Genomic DNA, 11,015 nt, shown 5'->3' on the forward strand with positions numbered 1-11,015 from the left:
GAGACTGTCACAGGTCGGCTCAGTAGATCGGGAGGTGAGCGAACACATACCGGCGTTCGCTCACCTCTCGATCCTGTCACGGCTCTCTGCCGTGACAGGGGAGGGGCTGGATTCCCCCCTCCCCGCTCCGATCTGCCAGCGCTGACTGGCGGAACGGACGGGGGAGGGGTACAGCTGGCTCTGCCTCTAGATAGGCAGAGCCAGCTGTCAGTCACGCAGCTGGGCGGATCCAGACATAATTGTCGGGATCCGCTTCAGCTGCTGCGTCTCAGTATACCACGAGCTACTATACTGAGCCTAGGGTGACGGGAGGACGCTAGTTTGTGTCCTCCCATTACCCTAAGGAGAACTATGGGGAAAAGCCCTGACCCCATAGTTCTCCTTTAAGAAAAAAGAAAAGAAAAAAAATTGCAGAGCGTCTAGCATTGTAATAACACGAGGCGCCGCGGCTCACTGCTGCCACCTAGTGGACACGCTGTGAACTGCCCCATCTTACCATACGGTTGGTGTATATGAGCCCTAGTGGGGCTAATAAGGGATTACATAGGAACACATTTTTTTTGGATACTTTTAACAATCTTTTTCCTTTTCCAGATTGACGCCCAAGATTGGATTCCCATGGAGCGAAATAAGAAACATTTCATTCAACGACAAGAAATTTGTGATCAAACCCATTGACAAGAAGGCACCGGTGAGTAGTTTGGGTGACACGCCTACTGTTTGCTCAAATCAGGAGAGCAGCATAGGGTGACAACGCTGCAACTCCATAGATACAGTGTAGTAAATGAGCGTTGCCACGCTAGGACACGAAGTGTTACTGGCAGGTAGAAAAAATGGCAGTTGACCTTTTATCCACATGCGGTTAGAAGAGAAAGTCGGCAGGTTTCTGGGGCTCAAAACTTCCATCGGGGCTTAAAAACAGAAATGGACGAGAATACTGGACTGGTATCCCCTTCAGTTACTGCCCTGGTGAATGGGAGTTTTGAGCCCCGAAACGCGTCGGCTTTCTCCTAAACTTTGGCCACATGCAGTGACCTATTGGACTTGTGGCGCTCTCATCCTTTCTACATCCTTCCAACACTTAACCTGGGGAATTTATTTTCCAAATGGTTGGCCATGTCCATGTGATGGGCGGTTGGGCCCAATAGTTGACTGTGAAATCTGGATCGCGGGGTGTGAATACTGAGACTTCAGTTCAGTTTATTGCGACAATGGTAAGTTTTTTTTTTATATGCTTTTGTTTCAGGACTTTGTGTTCTACGCTCCCCGATTACGCATCAACAAGAGAATCCTGGCGCTGTGCATGGGCAACCATGAGCTGTACATGCGCCGCAGGAAGCCGGACACCATTGAAGTGCAGCAGATGAAGGCTCAGGCCAGGGAAGAGAAGCACCAGAAACAGATGGAGAGGTAACAGGAAGTTACTAAATCACGTCCTAGAGGTGTTCTCTTTATGTGTACTCTACTTGTGGTTGGCCTTCCTTGGCTCCTCCCACCCCATCTTCTATATATGTCCCACACATCATGGCGGTGCTAAACCATTGGCTTAGCGTGCAGTTTAGTAGAAAGCCATCCAGAAATACCAATAAATTACCCATTTTCCTCGATTTTACGAGCAGTTACATGACTGCAGTGTCTGTTCTTCTCCACCTTGCTCCAAGGGCCATGGTTGGAACCCATAATTGATGCTCTTTGCTGTGGGAGCTTCTGTCCATCCCCAGCTCGGGGCGGGATGGGAGGTGTGGCTAGTGTATAGGGCAGCATATGTCTATACAACGTCCTGCACCACGCTGATACTGCAGGATGGCCCAACAAGGAGATACTGAGGCGGAACCTGGTCACCTCGTTGTCATAATAAGGAAAATGAAGGTGTCGAAGGTGTTCCCGGGTCTTTGGAACCCAGTGATGAAGAATAAGATGGACGGACGCTTCTTATAGAATAGAAATGATAGAAAACCTTTAATAAAACTTTGATCCCTTTAAGTCCTTCGTGTCCTCTGCATGTCCACCCATGTCTCACCATCCGTGGAGCCGGGTGAGGTTATTTCTTCTGTTCTGGGGTCGTTGTTTGTCCTTCTTATTGTTCCACCTTGATTCCCCAGAGCTCTGCTGGAAAATGAGAAGAAGAAGAGAGAACTCGCTGAGAAAGAGAAGGAGAAGATTGAGCATGAGAAGGAGGAGCTGATGGAGAGGCTACGACAGATCGAGGAGCAGACCAGGAAAGCCCAGGAAGGTATCTGCTTGTATCTCTTTGGATGGTATTGTGTTTCTATAGAAAATTGCAGAATATTGCCCCGTGCTCCGTATATTATAAATAAGGTCGTCGCATATATAGGATACATCTGCAGCTGAACTCCGGGCACATGGCTAGATACATCGACGACATACATATAAAAGCTGCCAAATGATTTTTATTTCTGTCAAGTTTTGAGATTTACATAGCTCTGTCACACAGCTCAGCTTTGTCTGGCATGGCAGGACACCAGATTTTTCTTTGCTGCATTTATGTAACACTTAAGTCCGTGACACACTGCATGCGAAGCCGTGCAGAGCGAAGCAAAACTCACTATGTTTAGTGTTAGTAGCCAAAGGAAATACTCAACACTCCATATGGAGGAGCATGTGACTCACCATGTAACAGCACTTGGACACTCAGTGCTGCCACACAGGGAGTCCAAGCCCCTTTTTATAGGAGCACAATTCGGAGACATGGGCAGAACACTGTCCCCCTATACCAGGAAGTGCTTGAACATGGACCTTCAGGGCAGGATCACCAGGGATTATTTAATCAAACGCTACAGATTTGAAAAATTATCGTTTCCCATTGCACAGAGTTGGAGGAGCAGACCCGAAAAGCCCTGGAGTTAGAGGAGGAAAGGAAAAGAGCACAGGAGGAGGCTGAAAGACTCGCAAGAGAACGGCAGGCAGCCGAGGAAGCCAAAGATGCCCTTCTGAAACAGTCCCAAAACCAGCAGAAGAATCAAGAGCAGCTGGTAAGTCTGGTTTCTACCCCAAGAACAATGTTGGGCTGTGAGATCCTATTCACGTTTTTTCAGTGCATGATAAAGCCCATATGGCAACCAATGGCGTAACAATAGCCATAACAGCCCATGCGGCTGCTTTGGGGCCTGGGGTAGGAAGGGGACACCCATAAGTGTGAATAGGAACTGAAGCCCAACTCCAAGCCAATGATGCTTGTTGTCATCGCTAAGGACAGGACCCAGTCCTGGTGGCGTAAAGTTCTGCATTACTGCTCTCCATGTTTAAATACTGATTGTTGACTTTGCTTTCCAGGCCATGGAACTGTCTGAGCTGACGAGCACCATCTCTCAGCTGGAACTGGCCAGACAGAAGAAAGAGTATGAAGCCGATGAATGGCAACAGAAGGTAAGGGTGGCAGAGGTCCTCTAGTATTGTAAATTCACCTTTATGCCCAAATCTGACCTCCGGCCTTTCCTTCAGTCTTGCACAGTTGTACCGGTTCCTCTCTTGGACTGAAATTGCTTCCTCTATCACTGCACACTGGAAGCTTCTCACAATGTGCATTAGAAGCAGCAGCAAGTCAAAGAGCCCGCCTCATTTCCTGGCCCCCATCCCTTTCACTCATTCGATTTCAGTTCTATCAATCATGGAGGCTCAGCCTCGCATGTGGGCGTTGCACAGGACAGTCTGTATGCAAATACATCCTGCCTAGGAACATCCACCCTTCTAGACTGACACCCACACATCAAGGCATTTTAATATTTACATAACTCCTCCCAGAACTTCTAAAGCTTTCAAGAGCCATGGTTGATGTCATCGCGCAGCATTCTCCTGTGAGGCTCCAGGGCAGCTGGTTAATGCCCCTTTGTGACCCTGTTGTGTGGCGTTTCACTGGCGCCGGAAAGAAAGGAAAGACGAGGCGTTGCCCGCGGCAGGCCGTAATCATGAATATATCCTTTATATGAAATGTATCGGTGCCCGTCCTTAATATTGAACATTTGTTTTGCTCCTGCGCAGGCCCAGAACGTGCAGCTTGACCTGGAGAAGACCAAAGAAGAGCTCAAAATGGTGATGACCACTACTCACGTCCAGGAGCCGGTACACGCTGAGAACGAACAGGACGACGACCAGGACGAGAACGGAGCGGAGGCCAGCGCGGACCTGAAGGCGGAAGCCATGATCAAGGACAGGAGCGAGGAGGATCGTACCACGGAGGCCGAGAAAAACGAAAGGGTCCAGAAACACCTGCAGGTAATTCTCCAGAATTTATGGGATAGTTGACTAGGTACACCACCTCCCGGCCGATCTGACCGCCAAATTCTTTTCCCGGCTTTCCCAATAGTGTGATCGCTGTGATTGGCTATCATAGTGATCACATGATCGTGAGCTTCTCTTACAGGTTCCTGATCTTTGACCGGGAGCTGTCACAACACTGGGGGGCGTGCAATTCAGAAAAAAAGGGAACTCCTTTTTTTGACCACACAGAATAAGGCCCACCTCCTGAAACCCCAAGCAGCTTTGTCAGCCATGCCCTGTTCTCCCCTGTGCATTTTGTTTTCAAGTGCACTTATCCTTTAACCTCTTTCCGCTGGCGTAACGCATATTTGCTGCAGCGCGGCGGATGGGTGTTGACGCTGGGGTGCTGCCTATATGCATCCATGGGGATGTGCATGATCCCAGCATACTGACCAAGCTGTCAGACCGCTCACAGGTCACTGTAACCCCGATCACATGGTCAGGACTCCGCCTCCCAAGGTTAAAACCCAGTTTAAGGTCCAGTGGGAGGGGGCAGCAAAGGGTAAGATCCAGTGGGAGGGGGCAGCAAAGGGTAAGATCCAGTGGGAGGGGGCAGCAAAGGGTAAGGTCCAGTGGGGGGTGTAACTGTTCTAAGCAGCTGGTGGGTTTTCTGTATAAAGGTATTTATAGCGCCGATCTGTTTTTTTTAACAATTGAGTACAAATGACCGTTTTTGGGTTTTCCGCCTAGCTCTTGAGCTCCGAACTAGCCAACGCCAGAGACGACACCAAGAAGACCGCCAACGACTTACTGCATGCCGAAAACGTGCGCGCCGGCAGGGACAAGTACAAGACGCTCCGCCAGATCCGCCAGGGCAACACCAAGCAGCGCATAGACGAGTTTGAAGCACTGTAACAAAGCGTGCCCCCGTACATTGTTACAATGTCGCCTCCTTCCTTTTCCATGGCTCAGCTGGAACTTCTGCACCACTATGAGTCCGAGTATGATGCAGTACAATCGATTTTTAGGTCTGTAGCCTGGCCAATGTTCTTTTTAAAGCGACCAGTCCCATCCATGTCCCGTTTCCTGGTCCGAGGACATTAAACCGGCAGCTACAGAAAACCGCTTTATGTTTCTCCAGCAGTTTTGAAGATTACAATGCTACGGCCCCTTGAAATGCCTTATCCCCCTCCCCTATTTTCTATCATTATAACAATGGAGATTTGAATGCCTTTATATGTCTGTATAGGCCACATTTTTTTAAGGAATGATTTTTGTCTATTGCTTGCACTGGATTAATGGAACTGTATCGTCTCCAGAGAGACGACGCCATGTTTGTCATGCATTCCATTGGTTTTCTACCATCGTTTGTATATGGGAATACTTGGAACGGGTTTTGTTATATTTGTAGAGGATAGAAGAGCAATATTATACAGGCTTTGTAATCCGCTATATATAGGTTTTCTACTATTTGTAAAAGTTCTATCGAGAAATGACTAGAAGCAGCTACTGACGGGTTTATATGTGGCGAAAAAGCAGGCCTTACATATCAGATGACCGGTTGTGCCTAAGGCAGGGTATTGCGTGCTCTATCGTGCCATATCTGAGGGATAGAACACTCTTTTGTCTTCCTGATTTTGCTTTTGGGTACAAAGGCTTGGTGGGGGAGCACTGGACCCAATAACGAGTGAAAATTAGCTCAATGGCTGGTTCCTAATGGCAGCTCAATGTCAACTGGGGCTCTCTGTCAGCCAGGGCAGCTCGCCATCAACCGGGGCTCACTATCAACTAGGGTAGCTCACTATCAACCAGGGCAACTTGCCGTCAACTGGGGCTCGCCATCAACTGGGGCTCTGTCAACCGGGGCAGCTTGCCATCAACCGGGGCTCTGTCAACCAGGGCAGCTCACCATCAACCGGGGCTCTCTGTCAACTAGGGCAGCTTGCCATCAACTGGGGCTCTCTGTCAACCAGGGCAGTTCGCCATCTATCAACTAGGGTAGCTCATTGTCAACCAGGGCAACTTGCCATCAACTGGGGCTCGACAACAACCGGGGCTCTGTCAACCAGGGCAACTTGCCATCAACCGGGGCTCTCTGTCAACCAGGGCAGCTTGCGATCAACTGGGGGGGTCCCTGTAGAGGTCAAAGCAGTGTATGAAGGATGAGGGTGCCGCAAGTCCAGTAAAAAGTTCATCTTAACAGGTCAAGACGCTTTGAGGTTCTCACAACTCCACCTTCATCAGGTCTTGAGTGCTGGAAAAGGCAGACTAGCGATCTACAATCCTTCTAATTGACCAATCATTCTAATGGCCACCACTCAAGCCCCAATCAAAGAGAAGACGTGAGCCCTCCCGAAAAGTGTTGGCCGTATACACTAAACTCTTACTGGACTTAATATACACTTGTGGTGCTCTCATGCTTTATACATGGGTTGCTCTTAGGGGCCATTCACATTGTAGCGCATTGCACTTCAAGGCATGCACTTTTGATAGGTGAGGCACATTACGTTTTACGTCCTGACCATTGGCGGTCAACGCAGCCAAAGAATAAGGTCCTTGCACTTGATTAAAAAGGGTTGTAACTCCCCTTCAATTTTGTAAGGGTGTCGGATTAGGCAGCCCATTCATTTCAAATGGCAAGGCACAAAAAAAAAGGTCCTGCCAAATTTTTTATTATTAAAAGGAGCACTTCACATTGAACAGAGCACTATGCATCTGTGTGTTACAGGCACTGCAGAATTGGCAAGGCACATTGGCAAGGGATGGCAATGCACCACAACAAATATATATGGTGTGTTACTGCAATGTGCATTGGGGTGTGAATGAGCCCTTAAAGATATACTGTCACCTTGCCCATTCTGGCACAAACCAGACCCCCCGCCTGCCAACCCACTACTACTCACCTCTGCGGCTGCCACAGCAAAATCCCCAATGCTTCCAGATATGGGAAATCATTGGACCATCTCCCATGGTGCAGTCCTCAGACCTAGTGCCCAGCCTAGGTAAACCCCTACCTAGATGTCTACTAATTCTTTCTCTGACGGTGTTGCTGACTGGGCAGACTTGGCCCATTCACGTCATGGCCCATTTAAAATAAAAATCTCCCCAGCCCCTTCCCCCTCCGTAACCCCCTTACCTGTTCTAAGATCCTTCCAGCCCCATCTTGCCTCCTTTTTGATGGCCTCCCACGGCGTTTACTGCCTCACTGCAGATATCATGCTTTGAGCTGCCTGCATGGTAACTTCTCATAGACTATAAAGGACAGCGGTACGTGAATGGGCCACATTATGACTTGGACCACTCGCATCATAAAGTGGATCTTTCGCGTACCGTTTCCAGCATGGGACTCCATACTGCCGTTGCCCGTCATTGGCTTGGTCCATTCACGTCATTGCCCTTGAACCTCTCACGTCATTGGGCCTGGACCTCTCACGTCATTGGGCCGTTCACGTCATTGGACCTTGGGCCATTGACGTCATTGGACCTTGGGCCATTCACGTCATTGGGCCTTGGGCCATTCACGTCATTGGGCCTTGGGCCATTCACGTACCATTGCCCTCAAAGTCTATGAGAAGTTACCATGCGGGCAGCTCCAAGTAGATATCTGCAGCGAGGCTATAAAGGTTATCAAAAGAAGGCAAGGTGGGGATGGAAGGATCTTGGAACAGGTAAGGGGACCAAGAAAGTGGGAGGGACTGGAGTTTTTTTTTCTTCTTTTTTTAAATGAACATGTCCTTTAAAACTCCACTAATGTGAGCTTTGCCTCCTGAAGATAATAAAAAAAGCAAAACTAAAAACCCCCCCCAAAATCTCCATTGCTGCTGGATAGCAAGTATTACATATATTTTCTTTACATTTAATGATATAAGTATTTGTTTTTTTTCTTCTAGCTATGCACAGTTTAGTGAAATATTAGAGAGGATAAAAAAAAAGGCCTTCAGGAAGTCAAATATAAAATAAAAAACCGTATACTGTATTATAAAAAAAGTTATTTTGAAATAAAAGTAACGCGTGAGGAGCGATCAGTATTAGTCCTATTTCTGGTGTTTTTTTTATTTGACCGATATTTACTCATTAACGCCATCTTTTATGGCTAACATTTTTTTTTTTCCCCCCCCCAAGTTTAAAAAGTGTTAATATTTCTAAACTATAGTCTATTGCTGTAAATTATATTGACGAGATTTATAACCGCTCATAGGGGACACTTTTTTTGTTTTTTTTAGTTCCTTTCTAACCAAGCAAGTGCAGATTGCCTGTTTAAACTATGTTTGTGACGTTTTAGTTTGTGGTCATTTGTGATCTGACCTTGTTCTATTCTTCCAGTGCCAATAAAGATCATTTTGAATCTGATGTGTCTTTTTGTTACCCTCGGCTCCCTGCAATCTCGCATCTCCGCAATGTAAGCCTTTTGAAGCTGCCGCAGCATCCGTGCCCTCTCCTCCTGCCCCGTACCACCGTTGCCCACCTACAGCTATTGGCTTTCTCTGCCCTCATGTTCCCGAGCAATATATGATGTAGGGCATCCACGGAATCCCTTTTAAGACATGCGTGCTCAAGCAACTGATCGACAGATTTAGAAGGGTCTCATTCATCCAGGTCATGGTATAGCTGTAGAAGGGTCTCATTCATCCAGGTCATGATATGTCTGTAGAAAGTTCTCATTCATCCAGGTGATGGTACATCTGTAGAAGGGTCTCATTCAGCCAAGTCATGGTACATCTGTAGAAGGGTCTCATTCATCCAGGTCATGGTATAGCTGTAGAAGGGTCTCTTTCATCCAGGTCATGGTACATCTGTAGAAGGGTCTCCTTCATCCAGGTCATGGTATAGCTGTAGAAGGGTCTCATTCATCCAGGTCATGGTACATCTGTAGAAGGGTCTCATTCATCCAGGTCATGGTACATCTGTTGAAGGGTCTCCTTCATCCAGGTCATGGTATAGCTATAGAAGGGTCTCATTCATCCAGCTCAGGGTATAGCTGTGGAAGGTTCATCCAGGTCATGGTACATCTGTAGAAGGGTCTCATTCATCCAGGTCATGGTACATCTGTTGAAGGGTCTCCTTCATCCAGGTCATGGTATAGCTATAGAAGGGTCTCATTCATCCAGCTCAGGGTATAGCTGTGGAAGGTTCTCATTCATCCAGGTCATGGTATAGCCGTCATGGTATAGCCGTAGAAGGGTCTCATTCATCCAGGTCATGCTACATCTGTAGAAGGGTCTCATTCATCCAAGTCATGGTATAGCTGTAGAAGGGTCTCATTCATCCAGGTCATGGTATATCTGTGGAAGGGTCTCATTCATCCAGGTCATGGTATATCTGTAGAAGGGTCTCATTCATCCAGGTCATGGTATATCTGTAGAAGGGTCTCATTCATCCAGGTCATGGTATAGCTGTAGAAGGGTCTCATTCATCCAGGTCGTGGTATATCTGTAGAAGGGTCTCATTCATCCAGGTCATGGTATAGCTGTAGAAGGGTCTCATTCATCCAGGTCATGGTATAGCTGTCGAAGGTTCTCATTCATCGAGGGCATGGTTTAGACTGTGAGAAGATCTGGCTCACATTCAGCATTTCAATTCATCCCAAAGGTGATCAGTAGGGTTGAGGTCAGGACTCTGTGTAGGACACTCAAGTTCCCCCACACCCATATGGTCACCCCACGTCTTTATGGAACTGGCTTTGTACACAGGGGACAGTCATAGTGGAACAGAAAAAGGCCTTCACCAAACTGACCACAAGGCTGGAAAAGCACAATTGTCTACAATATCTTTGTATGATGGAGTATTACCAGAACCTTCACTGGAGACACCTGAACAATCTGGCTTTTCTCAAAAGATACCCAGAGGATCCTCAGTGAACTTTCTGCACACTCCTATGCACCCTTGTGTAAAAACAGGGTTTCTTGGTTTGCATATAGTGCAATACATATTTAGGAGGGGCAACTGCATCAAATTGATCTCCCTCTGGATAGTCTCTACTTTACTGTGCAAAATGCCAAATACTTGCCCATAGCATGTTTTAATGGACAGATAGTGTGAATGTGGGCTAAAGTGGCACACAGGGACTAGAGGAGTAGGACCACATGTGCAGTAGTACTCCCCAGGGGCTGTGTTCATAAATGCCTGGACTCATAGAAGCACCCAAAGGCATTCACCCCTGAAGAGAAACACCAGACTTTCTGCAGTAGATGGTGGCAGGTTAACCGCAAGCATTGCAACGTTGAGCAAAGTGGCTCTTTTTTTTTTCTCAGTTTTTATTACTGTTGGGCAATTTATTATTTTATATATATATACAGGTGAAACTCGAATAATTAGAATATCGTGCAAAAGTAATGGCAGTAATTGCTGCAAAAGGGGCCCAAACCAAGTACTGAGTACATATGCATGCTTGTACTTTTCAGAGGTCCGATATTGTTCTATGTACAATCCTTGTTTTATTGATTGCATGTAATAATCTACTTTTTTGAGGTTGTGGATTTGGGGTTCTTGGGGTTTTCATGAGCTGTAAGCCATAATCATCACAATTAATTGAGGTCACTGAGATGTGAGACACAGACCAAGGCTTACGCTCTTGCTAGAGAGGAGATAGTAATCAAAAAAAATACCAAGCCCTTGAAAACGTATTTAATTCATATCATGTCATATCATGTCCCTGTCATTGTCAAGGTTCTCTCCTGGATGTTGTGACACACGCAGCGGAATGTTATTAGTGTAATTTGTAACCTTGTATGCGGACAGTCACAGCAAAGATGTATCCTCCATATCTAAATACACAATTGCAGATTTCTGCTGCCGAA

The 11,015-nt window shown here is 47.0% G+C and overlaps 1 protein-coding gene across 2 annotated transcripts in view; it reads left to right on the forward strand.

Moving 5' to 3' along the window:
* LOC108793345 (moesin) overlaps positions 1-5,340 on the forward strand; it is a 59,751-nt gene extending 54,411 nt beyond the window's left edge. For both annotated transcript variants that reach the window (XM_018564258.1, XM_018564259.1), the window contains 7 exons: positions 595-691; positions 1,247-1,410; positions 2,103-2,233; positions 2,833-2,993; positions 3,295-3,387; positions 4,000-4,233; positions 4,969-5,340. In XM_018564258.1, coding sequence (XP_018419760.1) covers positions 595-691; positions 1,247-1,410; positions 2,103-2,233; positions 2,833-2,993; positions 3,295-3,387; positions 4,000-4,233; positions 4,969-5,133 — 1,045 coding nt within the window. In that variant the 3' untranslated portion in view covers positions 5,134-5,340. The remainder of the gene's footprint in view (positions 1-594; positions 692-1,246; positions 1,411-2,102; positions 2,234-2,832; positions 2,994-3,294; positions 3,388-3,999; positions 4,234-4,968) is intronic.
* Positions 5,341-11,015: the final 5,675 nt, after the last annotated feature.

This window comes from Nanorana parkeri, unplaced genomic scaffold (genome assembly GCF_000935625.1).
Source record: "Nanorana parkeri isolate BGI_ZX_2015 unplaced genomic scaffold, ASM93562v1 scaffold740, whole genome shotgun sequence".
Classification (NCBI taxonomy): Eukaryota; Metazoa; Chordata; class Amphibia; order Anura; family Dicroglossidae; genus Nanorana; species Nanorana parkeri.